Below are 20,522 nucleotides of genomic sequence, written 5' to 3'. Positions count from 1 at the left end.
AGGCCATGCAAACGTGGAAGGCTATGCAAATACCCAGGAAACACCTGACTCTCACCGATGTTTGACTATGAGGTTTTGTGCAAGTAGGAAGTGAAAGCTAAGGCAGAGTTATAAACTGCAAGAGCATGGAAGGCATGTGCCAACACACAAAGTGCCCACTGGGAAAAGGGTAAGAGACATGCTGGTTTAAAGCTTTTAAGAAAATCTGTCAGATCATTATCTGACAACTCAGCTAACCAAGTAGAGACATCCGTGGTTGCACATGACAAAGGATAAAGACTGCAGAATTAGCCCAAGAAAGTCACTAAACAAATACCAACAACAAAGAGCAACAATAACAAACTCTGAGGATGAGGAAGGGGGGAATATGATTACCAGAACTGCCATATTATATTATATAAAATATCTAGTTTTTGACAAAAAGTTATGATACAAAGAAATAGTAAAGTATGGCTCATATATGGGGGGAGGGGAGTCAATAGAATTTACTCCTGAGGAAGCCCAAATATTGGATTTACTAGGCAGATTTTAAGTCAATTTATATAAATATGTTCAAAGAAGTAAAGGAAACCATATCTAAAGAATTAAAGAGAATTAAAAAATTAAAGGCATGACGATCATGCTTGGTCAAAGAGAATATTAATAAAGAGATAGAGAAAGAAAGCAGTCGAAGAGAAAGAGGAACAAAAAGGACAGGAGATTTACACAGAACAAATAGCAAAATGGCAAAGGTAAACCCAACAATATTGATAATTATATTGAATGTGGTCTAAACACCCCATTGAAAAGATAATGACAGACAGTATTTTAAAAAAGCAAAATTCAATTATATTCGATCTATAAGAGATACACGTTAGACTCAAAGATACAAATAAAATGAAAGTAAAAATATAGGAAAATATATGGGAAACAACAGTAACCGTAAGAGATCAGGAATGGCTATATTAATATCGGCAAAATAGAATTTAAGACAAAAACATTACAAGAGGTAAAAAGACATTTCATAAAGAAAAAGGTCAATCCCTTCGGAATGATAAAACAATGATAAACATATACACACTTAACAACAGTCTCAAAATATGTAAAGCAAAACTTGTCAAAACAAAATGAGAAATAGATCATTTAACAATAATAGTTGGAGATGTCTATACGTACCCAATAACTGATGGAACAACTAGACAGAAAATCATTAAGGATATGGAAGACTTAAACAACATAATCACCCAACTCAACCTAGAACATTCAACCCAATGACTGTAAAATACATTTTTTTCAACTGCAAATGAACAGTTTTCAAGGATAGATTACATGCCAGTCATAAAACAAGTTTCAATACATTTAGAAGAACAGAACTCATCAAAGTATGCTCCCCAACTGCAACTGAATTAAATTACAAATCAGCAACAGAAAATAAATAGGAGATATTCCCAAACATTTGGAAATTAGACAACATATGTCTAGGTAACCTGTGGATCAAGAATATATCAAATGGAAATTGACAAAACATATGAAAATGAAACACAACAAATCAAAATTTATGAGCTGTAGCTAAAGCAATGCTTGGAGGAAAATTATACTTTATACACCTATACCAGAAAAGAAGAAAGGTCTCAAATCAATAACCTGAGCTTCTACAATGGAGAAATTAGAAAAAAAAAAGTAAACCAAGCCCAAAGCAAGAGATGAGATAATAAAGGTCAGAGATCAATGGAATAGAATGAAGAAAAATAATAATAATTTTTTAAAAATTAGGAAACCCAAAGTTAGTGCTTTGAAAAACTTTCAGCTAAACTAACAAAGAAACAAGAGGAAAAACTCACATTACTGACCTTAAAGAAATCAAAATTATTATAAGGGCATATTATAAACAAATATATGCCAGTACATTAGATAACTTATATAAAATAGACAAATCCTTAAAAAAAAATCAAACTACCAAAACTGACTCATGAAGAAACACAAACTCTGAATAGACCCTTGAGTTAGTTACTTAAAATCTTCCCTCGAAAAGCACAGGTCCCGATGATTTGGTTAATTCTATCAAATATTTAAAGAATAATACCAACCCTTCAAAAACTCAGAAAATAAATGAGGTGGGTACACTGCTTCCCAACTGATGTTGTAATGCCAGTATTACCTGGACAACAAAGACAAATTTTCACAAGAAAACTACATACCAATATCCCTCCTCACATAGACATGGAACTCAACAAAATATCAATAAACTGAATCCAGCAACACATAAAAAGAATTTTACACCATAATTAAGTAGTATTTATCCCAGGAATGCAAAATTGGCTTAACAATAGAAAATCAATTTGTTATATACCATATTAATAGCAAAGGATAGAAACCATGTGATCATCTTACTAGATGCAGAAAAAGCAACTAACAAAATCTAATACCATTCATGAAAAATACTCTAAAAAAAACAAACCCTAAAGGTCGAAGGGACTGTCCTCAACCTCATAAAGGGCATCTTTAGAAAATCAACAGTTAACATCATACTTAATGCTTTCCCCTTATGATCAGGGACAAGGCAAGGATATTTGCTTTCATCATTTCTACTCAACATTGTGCTGAGTAGAAATTTAAAAAAAAAAAAAATTAAAGACATCCAGTTTGGAAAAGAAGTAAAACTGCCTTTGTTCATAGATAACGTGATCCTGTACAGAGAAAATCCCAAGGAATATACACACAGACATTGAGAGAGAGTGAGAGGGAGGGAGGGAGAGAGGAAGGACACTAAATGACCAAAAGCAAGGTTATAGGATACAAGATCAACATGCAAAAATTAATTGTATTTCTATATGTTGGCAACGATTAATCTAAAACACGATAAAAACAGTTCAATTCATAACAGCATTAGAAAAGAATAAAATACTTAGAAAGGCATTTAATAAAAACAATGCAAGACTTTTATAGTGAAAACTACAAAACCCTGCTGAGAAATCTTAATAAATGGAGAAACAGTCTCTGTTCATGAACTAGAACATGACAGACCAAATGGACCTTAGAGACCTACTCAGAACATTCCACCCAACAGCAGTAGAATACCCTTTCTTCTCAATTGCACACAGAACATTCTCCAGGATAGATCACATGTTAGGTCACAAAACAAGTCTTAATAAATGTAAGATTTAAATCATATCAAGCATCTTTTTCAATCACAATGGAGTAAAACTAGAAATCAGTAACAGAAGGAAAACTAGAAAATTCACAAATATGTGGAAATTAAACACACTGCTGACCAACCAATAGGTCAAAAAAGAAATCAAAAGGGAAGTTAGAAAATACCATGAGACAAACAAAAACATGACATACCAAAATTTATGGGACTCAGTAAAAGAAGTACTAAGAGGAAAGTTTATAGTAAAAAACTCATTTTTTTTTTTGACATGCCATTTATGAGAATACACATACAAAATCAAAAAGAATTGCCAGAGAAATTCTGAGAATTAACAAGTAGATTTAACAAGTCAGGGTAAAAGTGATTTCGCTCAAAACTGATCTGCTGGCCACCCGGAAAAAAAGTTGGATTCCTATGAATTTCCGTAACAACTGGACTCAGCTGAACATGTAAAGAAATCTTTTCTGGTCAATCACAATGCTTAGACTCTTTCCCATTAAACCAGTGGAGTGGCTGGTACTTCCATGAAGGTTGACATGGAGATTCCTGCTACCAGCATGTCATGTCATACAGCTGCAAGGTTTGGATCCTAGTCCTTGATTACACCAGAGAAGGGCTGCTATACCCTCAAAATCAGCATGTAATGCAGCTGAGAGAAATGTGAAGTAAAACTATGGACCAAATTTCTTTACTTTCATATAATTTTTAGAAGATTCTTTTTATCATCCTGGATGTTAAAAAATTTAAGCTTTGCAGTAATCTGCTTTGCAAAAATAGATAACTAAATCATAAGTGAATTATCGCAAACTTACATGTGCAAATCAAAAGTGAATTATTAAAAACCTACCATGATAAAGAAAATGAATCTATCAAACATTCCAGAAGCTCTGATATGCCACATTCCAAGCACAACTGTGATGCTGCCCTAAAGGTAAGTATTATCTAACTTTTAATACTATAGATAAGTTGTGCCTGTTAAGTATGAAATAAAAAGAACTATATGAAATGTATTGTTTGTGATTTCTTAGTAAGATTTATCTCTGTGGTTGCATTTAAAAGTAATTTGCTCATTTCCACTGTTGTCTACTATTGACTGTATGAATATACTACAATTTATTTTTTGATTCTGGCATTGATGGACATTTGGATTACTTCTATTCCAGGGCTATTATGAATAATAGTACTAAAGGTATCCTTGTCTGTCTTTTGACACACAAATGTATGCATTTCTGTTTGGTATTTAAAAAATGCCAATTGAGATTTTGAATGGTGTGTGTGTGGGGGGGTGTGGTTCATTGAATCCACATATCGAAATAAGATGTCACATCTTTACGGTACTGAATATTCTAAAAACATTAGATACATTCCTCCATGTATTCAGGTTACACTTTAAGTAACATTTTATAATTTTCTGTGTAGAAATATACACAATTTTTGTTAGATTTATTCCTAAGGATTTGATTTTAATACAAATGGTACCATTTTTCGGAATTTTACCTTAACTGCTGGAATATAATATAATTGATTTTGAATATTGTCCTATCCAATAACCTTGGTAAAGTCTGATATCAATTTCTAATAGATAATATAAGGATTACTTTGATTTTCTATGAGCACAATCATGTCTGCAAAGACAGTTTTATGTCTTCTTTCAAATCTTCAGATATTTTCTTTTTCTTGACTTATTGCACCAAGTAGGACTTCCAGTAAAATGCTACTTAAAAAATAGGATTAGCAGGCATCCCTGTCTCATTCACGACCTCAAGGGGAAAGCCTTTAACATTTTAATAGTACACCAATAAGTATAAAGATTACTAGAGATTTGTTGGTACCCTTATCGGAATAATGATGTTCCCTTTCCCTTCCATTCTCTCTTTGAAAAGAGATTTTTAATCACAAATTGCCATTAAATTTTATCAAATGCTTTTTTTGTATCCATTAAGATGTTAAGATTTTTCTCCTTTACTCTTTAAAGGAGGAATATTCTGTTGATCTTTGACTGTTAGATCAACCGTGCACCGCCAGAATGCATACTGGGAAATATGTGTTCATTATTTCTTCATACATCTTTTTTTGTTCCATTCTCTCACATCTTTCTCTAGAATCCCAATTACGTATTAAGTGGCAGGCCACTTGATATCACAGTTCTCTGAAGCTGTTAATTTTTAATCTGTTTTTTTGTTCTTCAAATTAGTTACTTCCTGTTGCTCTATCTTCAAATTTACTAACTCTTATTCTTTGGTTACCCATCTCTGACCTGGTGTTAAGTCCATCTGGCAAATTATCCATTTTAGTTATTGTACTTGTAGCAGACGGAATGGTCTCCCAAAGATGCCCACGCCTTCCTCCATGGAAACTGAAAATATTAACCTTACTGGCACAGACCAACCCCTGACAGCCAGCAAGTAGACAGGGACCTACAGTCTATGACCACAAAGAAATAAATCTGGCCAACATCCTAAATGAGATTTGAAGTGGATTCTTCCCCTAAGCCTCTGGTAAATGACAGCACCCCACCAACATCTCGACTTCAGCGCACGAGACCTATGTCTAACCTACAGAACTGTGAGATCACAAGTGGATGTTATGACAGGCCATTTATGGTAATTTGTTATGGCAGCAATAAAAAAAAAAAACAAAAAAACAATACAGATTTGGGTACCTGGAAATGAGGTGCTGCTGTATTAAGCACCTAAAATCGTGGAACTGCCTTTGGAATCAGGCAGTGGGTGGAAGCTAGAAGAATTTTGGGGCACATGACAAAGAAAGTCTAAACTGCTTTGAACACAGTTTCCAGAAATCTGGTCTTTAAGGACACTGCCAGTGAGGGCTCACAGACTTAGAAATCCAGTCTTGGAGAAGTCTGTGGTGAGGGCTCAGAAGGAAGTGAGGAGCATGTTACTGTAAAGAGTGGGGTGGATCCTTGCTATATACTGGCAGAGAGCTTAGTGACACTGTGTCCTGCAGTTTTATGTGGGAAGCAGAACTTATAAACAAAGAACCTGGCTACTGACTTGAGGAAATTTCCAAGAAAAGTGTTGAAGGTGTGACCTGGTTTCATCTTGATGCTTATAGTAAAACGTGAGATGACAAATTTCGCCAGTGGACAGCAGCTTCGGCCAGAGCTCATGAGTTCCACAGTGCCTGTGATCTTCCCTTCCTGACAGGCTGCCCTACAGACTTTGGACTTGCTTTAGCAAGCCCCAAAACTGTATATGCCAATTCCTTGTAATAAATCTTATATATTCATCCCCTTTGGATTCCGCTTCTTTATTGAATTCTGATTGGTAGAGGACTTTTAAGCTCTAGAATTTCTTTTGAGCTCCTTTTTATAGTTTCCATTTCCCCTGTTCATTGTAACTATTTCCCCTTAAAGTCTTTAACAAATTTATAATAGACGCTTTTAAGTTTTTGTCTGTTAACTCCAATATCTGGGTCATGTCAGGGTCAGTTTCTATTGAATGCTTTTTCTCTTAACTATTGGTCACATTTTCCAAATTCTTTGCACTTCTAGCAATTTTTTACTGTATACAGACATGTATCACTTAATGACGTGAATACGTTCTGAGAAATGGGTCATTATGTGATTTCGTCATTGTGCAAACATAAACTTGCAGAAAACTAGATGGCAATAGTATTCTACACACCTAGGCTATCTGGTATAGCCTATTTCTCCTAGGCTACAAACCCATACAGCATGTTACAATTGCCTACTGTGTTCATTAAAGTAACACAAATGTGCATCTAAATATACCTATAGAAAAGTACACCTATATAGAGCACTCACTGTGAATGGAGCTTGCAGGACTGGAAGTTGCTCTGGGTGAGTCAGTGAATGAATGTGAAGGCCTAGGACATTACACTGACTTTATAAACACTGCATGTAGGCTGCACTAAAATTTAAAAATTTTTTCTTTCTTCAATAATTAACCTCAGCTTATTGTACTTGTAGCAGACAGAATGGTCCCCCCAAAATGCCCACGCCTTCCTCTATGGAAACTGAATATGTTTATAAAGTGAAAAAGTTATAACTTTATAAACTTTTTAAACTTTCAATTGTTTTGTAATAACACTTAGCTTAAAACACAAGTACACTGTGTTTTGATCTAAAATACTTTATATCCTGGTTCTGTAAGTTTTCTACTTTTACATTTATTTTTTTAATTTCTAATCCTTTTTGTTAAAAACTAAGATACAGGCACACATTAGCCTGGGCCCACAGAGTCGGGATCATCAGTATCACACTTCCACCTCCACGTCGTGCCCCACTGGAGGGTCTTCAGGGACAGTAACAGGCATGGAGCTGTCCTCTCTTATGACAACAATGCCTTTTTCTAGAACACCCCCTGAATGGCCTGCCTGAGGTCCTTCTTGAGGAGGTGTCATTCTTTTCAGAAATATGTCCATGGTGGTTTGCTTGGTTTCTTTTTTTCCCATCATAAATTTGCTCATAACCAGATAATGGATCATGAACATTCCTCTCTTAACAAAAACCTTTTAATGTTGGGGTCATGTTTTCAAACTTTAAGGAGTTTGTTGAGGTCTACAAAGCTTCTGCTAAACCTTCACTGTGAATTTTCTTAGGCGTTCTTTTTCTTCTGCAGCTTTTCTAGACTCTTCTTTATGCGTTCCTATTCCAGTTCCAACAACTCCCCTTTAGTCAGTTTCTCAAGAACCACCTCTAGTTCCCCAATGTCACCCTCATCCACATCCAGGTTAAAGACACTGCCATCTCAACCACAGTCTTGATTTTTGCAACCTCCTCATCCTTGACAAATCATGGACGAACCTACTCAGTGTCTTCTACCAGCTGACCGGATGCCGTTCATACACTCCTTGGTGACTTCGCACCAAACCCGACCAATGTTCTTGAAGCAGTCACAGATGCTGCAATCCTTTCAGCACTGCATGTGTGTCTTTCTCAGCTGCAGCAATAGCCTGGGCAAAAGTCCTCAGGCAGTAGGTTTTAAAAGCTGCTATAACCCTTGATCCATTGATAGATCAAAGAGATGATGTTTGGAGGGAGAAACGCCACTTTGATATCGCGATGAAAATCACTAATAAAAGAAGGATGTCCAGGAGCATTTTCAGCAATAAGCAAAATCTTGAAAATTATGTTATTCTCCAAAGAGTCCTTCTCCAGTTCACTGGCATAGTTCAGGAGGGCATCTTGTAAGAGGAGCTGTGTCATCCGTGACTCTTACTGCTCCTGTAGTACACTGGCAGCATGTGCTTGCTGATATGCTTGAAGGCCCTGCGGTTCTCACTGTGCCAGATCACAAAGGGTTTCAATTTGTAGCTTGCAATACTGCCCCCAAGCAAGACTGTTACCCTGTCCTTAAAAGCCTTGAAACCTGGCATGGACTTGGCCTCATTATGGATGAAAAGTCATTTTAGGCATCTGTTTCCAGAATAGGAAGTTTCATGTGCATTGAATAGTTGCTCTGGCAAGTAATCTTCAACAATCCGTTTATCTAGAGTTTCCAAAACTTTTTCAGCTGCCCTCACATCAGCACTCTCAGCCTCACCACTCACTTCCACATTACGTAATGAGTAACAATTCTTGAATTGTTTAAACCATTCAGAGCTAGCAGTAAATTCGACATGGTAGTCAGCTTTGGCTGTGATTATCACCGTGCTGAGAGGAACATGATTCCATGTCTGGTCTTTAATCCAGGTCATTAGAAGTTTCTCCATGTCTGATGTAGACCCTTCTCAAATTTTTAATTCTTGTTGCCTTCATTGAAGCAGATCCCTTACGAGCTTCCATCACTTTGTTCTTGTTCTTCAAGACTGTAACTCTAGCGCAATGGCACATGCCCGACTGGCAAGCAATAACCATCACTGATTTTTCACCTTCATTGTCCTTAATCACTTTCAATTTCATTTCCAGGTCAACCACTCAATGTGGCCTCTTACTGGCATCATTAGCAGTGGGTGCTAATGGTGCTCAGGCATGATGATGAACAAAACATGAGATTAAATCAAGCACAAGAGAAAACGATGCACTTGAGAGATGTGGTAAACACGATATATAGGAGGCTGCTGCCTATGTAACACCTAGGTAACACCACATACTGTTGTACAGTAAACTATTTTTTTATAATTAGAAAGAGTACACTAAAATAACTATAAAAAGTATAGTAAATACGTAAAGCAGTAGCGTAGTCATTTATCATCAAGTATTATATGTAATTGCATGTGCTATACTTTTATACAATTGGCAGAGTAGTCAGTTTGTTTACACCAGCATCATCATAAACATGTAAATGTGTTGTGCCACTACTTTGTAATGGCTACAACATCATGACAGCTACAATGTCACTAGGCAATAGAAATTCTTCTTATGGGACTACCTTCTTTTATGTGGTCTGTCATTGACTAAAACATCGTTATATGGAGCATGACTACGGACATTGTGAATGGTATGATGCAAAGACACTAGCATTTATGATGTTAACCTGGCTGGGATCAAACTCCAAACTATCCCTTCCATTATGAGTTGCAGCCAAATTCTCCGCACGGTTCTTTCAGCTCAAAGCTACTACAGGTTCCCTAGTGTACACACACAGTTTGGTGGTTGGCCAAGGACTTTTGTAGAGTTTAAAATTTATTTTGAGGCTCATCTCATTTGTGGCTCCCTCTTTTCCAGGATTTCCACTGTAAGTTTTCATCACTCTTCCAGTCTCAAACTGTGTTCTAACCCCTCTGTCCAGTAAATGCTATGGCCTTCCGTGATTCCCACATCCAGGATGTGTGAACTGCCTTCAAGAGACTAGCCAGAAAGATACAAACCCCACCCAGTAAAGCTTATGTCTTTCAGGCAGCAACTTCCCTCCAGACTGCATGTGTTTTTCACCACTCACCAATACTTTTAAACAGCTGTGGGTTTTCTTGTTTGGGGAAGGTATAGTTCTATACTAACGATATAACCATTATTTGCAGGAGGGCTAATATGACCAAGCTACTCCACCATTACTGGAAGCAGAAAGCTTAACTGAGTATTTTTGAGTATTCCATTTTATCTTCTCTGTTGACATTTACATTATATCTTTTAGGATTTTTTATTGGTTACTCAATAGGGTGTAATATTCATCCTTATATTACCACAGTCTACCATCAAATGATATAACGCTACTTCATGAATAATATAAGGACCTTACGAATGTGTAGTTCTATTTTTCTCCCTCATGCCCTTTAAATAAATAAGTCACTAAATGCACTACTTCAACATTATTTCACAAATGTAAAAGGGATAAACAAGATATCGTTATGTCACTTCTAGCTTTCACATTTAATTACTGCATACCCTAAGATTTATAACTATTTTTGGTTCAATATCAGTTTATTACTGTATTATTAGCAATCATAATCTGTTAAACATGTATATCAGTGCATACATTAAGGTAAAAAAAAAAAGTAGTTGAAATCCCATCTTTTAAAAAATTTGGAAACCATCAGATCCATCTATAAAGTCAGCACTGCCTGAAAAATATTCATAAAGGAAATAAATTATGAGGTATATTAACCAACAAACAGAAAATTACTAGGTTTAGATAAAGATGAAGACACTTACCCCTCTTCATTTTCTTTTAGTAAGCGACTGGCAATTCGGATCAGCATGCAGTAAGCAAATTGTGATTTGAGACCACATTTAGTAAATTTATTCAACATCTTCGAAACAGCAAGGCGATCATTCTTTTTAAGGTGATACAAGACTCCCAATGCATGGTACTAAAGAACAAGAAAAAGAATGTAATATGCAGAAATCTGAGTAGGAAGAGGACAAAACTTATATGAAAACAGAATCATTTGGAACTAGATTTTTAATAAAAAGATAGCCAAATCGAATGCATACAAACAGAGTATCTTTTTCATACTGAATCAAACACAGGCAAGGCCGAAAGGATAAGAGCTTCTAATTTACCACCAAGAAGTTGTAAATTCAGAGTGGACAAATACTAAGGAGGTGACATACAATCTGAAGGTGGCTTTATCAGGTTCAGTAGTGCCCCCACGTCCTTAGTAAAAAGGCTCCCAGGTTCAAGGCTTTACCAGTGTTGCAGATCTTTAAGTGGCTTTAAATTATCTGTGACCATGTTAGTAGCTAAAGGATTCATCTCCTAAATTAGGCTTAAGGAGTGTACGTATTATCATGGCACTCTGTGTAAAAGCATAATGATCGGAGTTAGGAGAGCAAGAGCGTTTCCCAAGGGAAAAATTACTCCTCTATTTCCTCATAACTGAAAATGCTAACATGAGAAGTTATAAACACTGAACAGGGATAAGTAAGTGCCCTCTCAAATATAAATGAAGCATGTTACATAAAATTGCCAGTTAAGAATTTAATCTTGTTCCTTTTAATTAGGAATAGCCTAATGAATATCAAAAGTTCTTTCCAACAAAGTGGTTTTAAAGTTTCACAAAGTAAAAATTACTGTTTTTATAATGTCTACTATAATCAAGGCCTGAAAAGCTTAGAATTTAACATCCTTCTGCACAACTTATCTTACAAAGAAAAGACTGAAATGCATTTGAAGGACATTTCAAATGAGCACCTCAACTACAACTGAATATAAGATTCTTCCTCCAACATTCTAACAGCTTCTACTGAACATTAGCGAGGCCTGTATCAGTAATCATAATTAATGGGATATCTACTTGAGAATATGCACTAATAGGTGGCTTAATTTTAAGCTGCTTAATATTAGCCTTTAGCTAATATTCATCTGGGGAATCAATAAATTATTCCTAAAATGTAGGGTTAAAGATTGCTGATCTCCAGACATAAACTAATGTGATTCAATGACCATACCTGGACCATAATATTATCACTTGAAGCAGCTTCTTGGGCTTCATTGACCCAGCGCTTAACCACATCATAGCTTATCTTCATCATGTGCTAAATATAGGAAAACAAAATGAGACTAGAAAATACATGGTCACTGGAAAGTTAGAAATGTGAGTTAGTTTTCTTTTCCAAAAGAAATTTCCAAAAAAAGAGACAACTATGTAGCTTTATAAGTCTATTTCAAGTCTTTGCTCCAGAGGCAACAAATAAACCAGAAACACTTTCTCCATGATCCTTTTGCAAAGGTGAGTACTGTGTATGTTTGTGGGCTGAGAGGTATGTAAAAGGAAGTAATGAGAGGGGAGGGACAGAAGGGTATGGATAGTTAATAGAATGGTACTTAAGTAATGTTAACTTTATAGGTTTTACTTCCAGGAAACTCACTTAGCAATAAAATCACAGTACTAATACATCCCCTGCTATTAAACTTGACCAATTACATTCCAGAACCAGAAACTCTTGTGATTCAGATGAATGAATCCATTCACACATTAGTAACCAATTTTAATCGAATGCAATGTGATGGGTTATAATGAATAAATTTTGTTTTGATAAAAAGAGAGAGAGAGAGGGAGGGAGGGAAGGGGTATTACTAAAACAAGACCACTTCCTGGGAGGAAATTCAGAAGTGGAACAGGATTGAAGGACTTTGAAGACACAGGGCACCAAGGAAAGCAGAGGACAAAGAGGCAAGAGGTAGAAGTGTGGGTCATAAAGGAAGATTTTGCAAAAAGAAATCCACCCTGAGTTTCTTCCCAGTCTCCCACCAAGCCCTTACATGCCATCGTCATTATGTGTACAATATAACTTTTTGATTATCAAAACCTTTCCAACATGTGAAAATTTCATGTATTTAACTGCCCATTTTAATTGCTCAATGCTCCCCTGGCAGATAAAACACTCTTGGATGAAGTAATAGAGATGTACACATTTTTTCTTTTTAATGTTTCATTTGTGAAAGAATCATAGAGATACTTTGCTTTTCAACTAGAAATTGTAGCATGCATAAAAACCGGGCAGCCACTGCACCATACTGTTCACTTACTAAGGCAGATACCAGTGCTGAGCTGGATACACTGGAGACTCTATCCACAATGGCCTGCTTCATGTATCGTTCAATGGCCTGCAACATTGTTCCCTAATAACATTCATAGAGAAAAAGCTAATGAAGCAAAATATTTTCATGCAAAATTACTACCTCAAAATAATTTACAAAAACCAGTCACATATTTGTTTCTATGCAAATATATTTAGAATGCATTATAAGGATTATCATATAACAATTGTATACCAGGAGGCAGAACCCAGACAACCTAGTGGAAGCTTCAAGGAGGAACATTTGGGGGCATAACTAAGGAAGAATAACTGTTCAACACTGAAATAAACTATCTCGAAGTAGAGAGTTCCCGTTTGAGGAAATATATAAATAGGGCTCAACCTATCAAGGATGTTATACATTTCTAGATGGAGATGAAAGCTGCTTTTGAAGTCCTGAAGATATCTGTGTGTGAAGGGGATATACTTTATATGGACTTATAAGTCAAACGTAATCCCTGATTATTTTAGATACGTAAGAAATTCAATGTTTAATATACTATTGTGAACCCTCAATATGAAATCCTCTGAAAATAAAGCTCTTGTTAAATTTAGCTGAAAGAAAGCTTAGCACTGGGAAGATGCTAGCTGATGAAGATGGGTAAACAGACTGAGATCAATATTCAGATAAAGAGAGTCTTATTGCTAGGATTGGCATCATTAAGTCTTATGCCACTAATTTAATATTCAGGACAAAAATAACCATGACAAAACAGGTGAGCAGCAAAAAGTATTAAGCCATTTTTATTATTCTTTCGAGGATCTGGATTTACCATTTGATCCTGCTCAACCTTTAAAACTTAAGATTGCAGTGATATACATAAAATATATCCAAGCATGAGTATAGATGAAATATTATTCGATTTACTTGGCGATGTCCAGCCTGCCCTCCATTTTAACCTTTCCTACTCAGAGTTCTCAGAAAGTGACTGTCTAACAAACTATGCCACCTCAACTCTCTAGAGGTGACAGTCTGAGTCAAGGTTAAACACTTGACTCAGACCCAGGTGTATACAAGCCACTGAGCTGGCTGATGGCTAACCAGATTCTCTCAAATATTCGAATGAGGAGGTTTGAGCCTGGTAAATGATGGACTAGAATAGTAAACATCTAAAAAATCTTGTTGCTGAGTTACTGAGAACTGCTCTGTTTCCTGCTTTGGCATCTGGTTGTAAGCTTTACCTCAAATTCTGAGAGATCCATATCCTGTAATAAAGTGTTTTTTTAAGCTAAATTCAAATGAGTTTTTGTTTTCTGCAAACAATGTGCCCTGACTATAACAAAAGACTATGAGGGCAAATAGAGAGATAAAATAAACTAATCTAAATAAACAAAAAGAAAAACAAAATCTGAAAGAAGCCTTTTGGGGGGTCATGTTTCTATTACACAGGCATAGCTCATAGATATGGCACGTTCAGTTCTCAACCACGCAATAAAGTGAATTTCACAATAAAGGGTGTCACAATTTTGGGGAGTTTCCCAGTGCACATAAAAGTCATGTTTATACTATACTGTAGTCTATTAAGCATGCAATAACATATCTTAAAAAAATACATACCTTAACTAAAAAATACTTTATTGCTAAAAAATGCAAACCATCTGAGCCTTCAGCAAGTCGTAATCTTTTTGCTGGTGGAGGGTCTTACCTTCCATTTGTAAAAACAAAAACAAAAACAAAAACAAAAAACAGTATCTGTGAAGCGTAATAAAGCAAAGTGCAATAAAACGGTGTATGCCTGTACTGAAGGTTCACAATGTCAGACTAGGGAATCCTACTAAATTTACACGGCCATGGCTGATACGCACGGTGTCTTTGACACATCAGGAAAACAAAGAGAAACTTACATCAGTAATTCTGCAGAGAGCCCTGATGGCCGGGCCTCGGTACACATCTTCCTTTCCTGTCATGTCCTTGGTCAGACTAAGAAAAATCAAGTTAGTTACATGGGATCATTTAAAGTCTCTTTTGTGGAGTCCACCCCTAGCTAATTCCCTTTGTACCCACAATTATCTTAACTCAGCTCCTGATTCAACAAATATTTACTGAGCGTCTTCTTTGGATAAGTATTAAAATTATTGGTTAAAAGACTGTTCTAAATCTTAACACAGCAGTGAGCAAAACAAAGTCTTTGCCTTCATGAAGTTTATATCCTAGTGGGAACAGAGAGATGATAATCACATCAACAAAATAAATACATCATTTTAGATAGTGGTAATTAGTATAAAAAACAGACAATGGTACAGAGAGCCCCAACCCGAAATCCCAAATCCTAAAAGCCCATCTGATTACATATAACTTTAAAAGAAACTGACTAAAATGATGAACTCATACACAATGCAAATATATATATATGCCTTACTGTTAAATTGTACACCTGAAATTTACTGGATTAACCAATGTCATCATAATAAAAATTTTTAAAAATAAAAAATTTTAAAAATAAATAACTTGGAAAAAAATTGTTTTAGAAAATAGAGCCTAAAAAAGTAAAAATGTACTCATGAATGAACATCATACCAAAAAACTAAAAGTAAATAAATAAAATGAACTCATGAGGTCTCTCTCTCTCAGGCAAGGCATTCTAAAATGGCAGATGTTAATGGCTTCAGACCTTCCTGCTGTGTTTCGAAAACAGGCAGAGGAGTGTGGCTTGAGATGCTAAATTCCATGTCCATACTTGAAAGAGGTTTTTAGCTTTTATATTATTCAACCTTTTACCTTCCCTCCCTTGTCCTCGTGCATTTATACTACCCCCCAAATAACTATCCATCTCCCCTCTCATTCGACTCCCCTCAAATAATGAAAACAGCCACAACTTCAACTCACTCCGTAGGACACCAAGAGGAGAAAGTTGTAAATAACTGTTAGTCCTTCCATTTTTTGCCTTTTTTCAATTATAAAAGTATTTCATTCATATAACAATACATTTTAAAAATATTCAGAAAGGTATAAAAGATCAAGTCTAAGTCCCCTCACCTGCCCTAGCCTGTGGAACTATTCAACTAGAGATAAGCCTTGTGAACAGCCATGTTTTCTTAAGGAAATTTTGAAATATATAAATAAAACCACAGAGACTTATTAAAATGCATGCCAATAGATCTTCACTCTTCTGGTACCTTCCTTTTTTTACTTAATAACTTGAAAATCTTTCTATATTGGCAGATTTTTAAAAATTTACTATCTATATATTTTTAAACATACAAATACATCTATCGGCGGCAGCACATACACTGGCCATCGAGTCAATGCATACACGCATTCTGGAGAATACTCCAACTCACAGGGTCCTCTCTCCAGCCCACTACCTCGACCGGGCAACCAGGAGGCAATCCTATCATTGCCTTGGGCTGCTGGCTCCTAGGTGAAGCAGAACAGAGTAAAACTACTGGATCGCCTAGTCATGAGCCACTGTCACACCACGTTTGCCATAAAATAGCAATGTTGTGTAGGATACCATGACAATAGATTAAGAAGAACTGTACCACAGCTTTGGAATACTGCAAACCCGACTCATCCCATATTTTAAAGAGTTTCTGCCATGTAATTTTTTTTTAATTATACAGTTAAATGTATCGATCTTTTGTTTCATTGCCTCTGGAATTTTAGTCAATTAACAAAGCTTTTCCTTACGCCAAGGTTAAAGAGGAATGGAATGCACTCCTGTTTTCTTCTAGTACTTGTCCGGTTTTATTTATTTTTTTTATTTATATTCTTTACCTATTTAGAGTTTACTCATGTGTGTAATATGAAATATGGATCTCATATTTCCATGAGTGGCTACTCAATTGTCCCAGCATCATATATTAAAAAATACGTTTACCCCAGTGATTAGAGATGCCACCTTTGTCATATAAATTTCCATGTGTATAATGGTCTAATTCTGTACTTTCCATTTGTATCAGAGTTCTGAAAAATGTAGGTCAGCATGGCCAAGGTGACACATTACAAAGTCATCACACAATTTTATTCCATTGGTCTACTCATTTATGTGCTAGTTTTAACTTTAACAAACTGTTTTAACTTCACAGGCCTTAAAATTTTACTGACTGGTAGCGGTAGTCCTCCCTTATGGTTTTCCTTTTTTAGTTATTTCCTGGCTATTCTTACATGTTTGTTTTTCCATGTGAACTTTATTAACAAATTTTCTAACTCCATAATAGAGCCGGTTGGTTTTTTTAACTGAGATTGCACCTTATTTCCAAATTAATTTAGTGAGGATTAAAATTTTCATGTTGAATTGACCTATTCAGAAACAGGATAGCTTTACATTTGTTCGAGTGTACTTTGAGTCTTTCAGGACTTAAGCTTTTTTTACTTAAGTTTTGTGCTTTTCTTGTCAAAATTATTCCTAAGCATTTAATGTGTTGTTGTAATGGTTTTTTATGTATGTTGTTTGTTTATATAAAGGCTACTGATTTTTATACGTTAATTTTATATCCTATGGGAATATAGCAATGTCACTGGCGTCCCTGAAGAAGTGAAGGGATTGCTGTCAAAAAAAAATTTTTTTAAGAAATAATGGTTGAAAACTTCCAAATTTGTAGAAAGAAATAACTTTTCAGGTTCAAGAAGCTTAGTGAAATGTATACAAGACAAACTCAAAGGAATCTACATAAAACTGCTAAAAACTCAAAATAAAATTCTTGAAAGCAGTTCAAGAGAAAAATGACCATTACCTATAGGGGAACTTCAGTTCAAAATACTGTGGATTTCTCATTAGAAAACAGGACGTCAGAACAAAAGAAACTGACAATCCAGAATTCTATATCTACTAAAAATATCTTTGAGGAATAAAAGTGAAATAAAAACTTCCTCAGAGGAAGGTAAACTAAGTATTTCTCACCAGTAAATATTAGATATTAAATGAAATGTTTCTAAGGAAACATTATAAAGTGTGTCAGGCTGAAGGGAAATGATACTCTAGTGATCTCTAGAGAAACCGATCCAGTATCTTTACAGAACTGAAAGAAAACAAACATAACTGCCAATCCGGAATTCTATGTCCAGCAAAATAGCTTTCAAAAAGAGATGACTTTACTCTATTTTCTTTGTTTTCAGTTGGGATTATTTCTATTGAATTATATTCAAGCTCACTGACCCTTCCTCTAAGAAATCCATTCTGTTATTGAATGCCAATGAAATTCTTATTTTGCATATTATACTTTGTCATTTCTAAAATTTTCATTTGGATCTTTAACATATAGTTCTGAGAATTTCTATTCATTTCAAGAGCATTCACCTTTAGGGAGCATGGCTGCATTAGCTGTTTCAAAATCTTTAATAATCCCAATATTTACGTAATGGGGGGGCTGGCATCTATGGATTATCTTTTCTCTTGAGAATTGGTCAGTCTTTCCTAGTTGACTAATTTTGGATTGTATCTAGACATTTTTAATATTATGTCACGAGACTCTGCGTCCTATTAAAAGCCCCCGAGAACAGTGATGTTTTCATTTTAGCAAACAATCAACCTCTCTGGCCCTGAAAGACTCCTTTTCCCAGTTCTTCTAGTCAGAAATATGGAACTTTTTCAGAGTTTAACTCCTTGCGCAACCACACAATTCTGTTTAAGTGGGTCTTCAGGACAAAGAGGTAAGAGAAGACAGAAAAAATACACAGATTTTCCCCCTGCTCTTCACACCACAGGGGCCTCCTTTCTCAGGGACAGGTTTTATCCCAGAGTGTCAGGTGTCTGTAACACTGGCCATGCCATAGTAGAGTTTTCTACAACTGGGTCTGGCTTCACGGCAAGACTGGAAAGTAAACAGGAAAACTAAAACAAGGATTCCCCCCATGCTCCCCAGCCTGCAAGGGCCTGTAACCCGGTGCTCAGGCCAGAGAGATGGGCCTCCTCTGAGTCTTCGCTGGCACTGCCCACTATAGTTTCCCTGTTCAGCCTGCCCTTGTATCACACCCGGGGTATAAAGAGGAAAAGTAACCATGAAGCTCACTCTTCGCATATTGGTTATTCATTAATTACTGTTTTCTCTCCCCGAACCTGCTATTACTGCATTCACTTTTCAGAAGCCTTAGATAGCTGCTTTCTGTACTTTTCTGTCCAGAGGATTTGTTGTAATCACTGGAGTTAGCCTGCAGTGGTCTTACTCCATCTTGACTACAATTAGAAGTCCCCTGGCTTTCCCTTTTATCTACTGTTACTCATCTCATTAGGCTGCGGAGAAGAAATTTTAAGACTTGGCACCATTTTCATCATCTTTCCTCAAAGCTCTTCCATAGTTTCATTTTAAAAGAGAACAGGCATTAATCTCGATAAACCAGGGCAGCCTGCTCGTCGGCTGGGCAGAGAGGAAAGGGAAGCGGGATGCACACAGGTTTCTCAACACCCACTGAACCCACTGCGATGCTACTTTTACATATCAACTTGACTGGGCTAAGGAATGCCCGAAAAGCTGGCAAAACATTTTGGGGAGGGGGGTGTGCCTGGGGGGTGTGTGCTCCTGAGGGTGTTCCCAGAAGAGATGAGCTTTGAAGCTCGCCCTCACCATGGCGGCTGGGCATCATCCAATCCACTGAGGGCCTGAACAGAACAAAAAGGCAGAGGAAGAGAGAATTTGCTCTCTGCTTGAGCTGGGACATCTCCCGCCCTTGCACATCGGCACTCCTGGTTCTCAGGCCTTCAGATGTGGAAAGAAATTACCCCACTGGGTTTCCTAGGCCTCTAGCTCACAGATGGCAGATCACAACTGCATGAGCCAACCCTCCATCGTAAGTCTCTTTGCATACATCTATATCTATCTATATACATATAGATATCCTATTAGTTCTATTCTCTGGAGAAACCTAATATACACACATTTCTCCACTTCTTCTTATGTGAGTGCTTTCTTGAGATAGGGAAAGAAACAATCTTTATGATTCCAGCCCCCTTGACTGAAGAGAGAAAGTGGATTGTCCTTTGCTTAATTCAGGCAACAAACTTTTAATGCATGTCTAATACATGTAGGGCAATTTTCTGACAATTGATGACAGAGTTATGAGATGTTTCTTGTTTTTAAGGAACAATAGAAAGGTCAGAAAAACATATAAACGAATCATTACAGTACAATGTATTAAATACTAGAATAGAGGTTAAAACCAAAGTGTTAAAAGCACAAACGAGGAGACAATAACTAATCTATCAAGAACAGGAAAGTCAATGCGTATAAAGATGTTTGAGGTAAGTGGAAGAGGAAACAGGACAACTACAGGCACAGGGAGAAACATGCACAAATATACAGGATATCAAATAGCAGGATGGGTTTGGGAAACAGCAGCAGCATTGAAATGAACCCCAGGAATGCCAGCATTTAGGAAGCAGGCAGAAGACACGCAGTGTCTTCTGAGAATAAAATGGAGTACTCAGAGATGCGGGGAAATTCAGGACTGGTTCTGAAAGCCAAAGATGAACTTCAGGGAGTGTTTAACCATGTTAAAACTGAGAGGTC

The 20,522-nt window shown here is 36.3% G+C and overlaps 1 protein-coding gene across 2 annotated transcripts in view; it reads right to left on the bottom strand.

Moving 5' to 3' along the window:
* COPG2 (coat protein complex I subunit gamma 2) overlaps window positions 1–20,522 on the bottom strand; it is a 110,596-nt gene that overhangs the window by 66,574 nt on the left and 23,500 nt on the right. For both annotated transcript variants that reach the window (XM_039861069.1, XM_039861070.1), the window contains exons 6-9: window positions 14,922–14,997; window positions 13,027–13,119; window positions 11,946–12,032; window positions 10,707–10,864 (exon numbers count right to left, since the gene is read on the bottom strand). In XM_039861069.1, coding sequence (XP_039717003.1) covers window positions 10,707–10,864; window positions 11,946–12,032; window positions 13,027–13,119; window positions 14,922–14,997 — 414 coding nt within the window. The remainder of the gene's footprint in view (window positions 1–10,706; window positions 10,865–11,945; window positions 12,033–13,026; window positions 13,120–14,921; window positions 14,998–20,522) is intronic.

Source organism: Pteropus medius, unplaced genomic scaffold (genome assembly GCF_902729225.1).
Source record: "Pteropus medius unplaced genomic scaffold, Ma_sr-lr_union100, whole genome shotgun sequence".
NCBI classification, from domain to species: domain Eukaryota; kingdom Metazoa; phylum Chordata; class Mammalia; order Chiroptera; family Pteropodidae; genus Pteropus; species Pteropus medius.
Note: the sequence above shows the minus strand (reverse complement) of the source record. Positions and strands in the feature narration are given on the sequence as shown.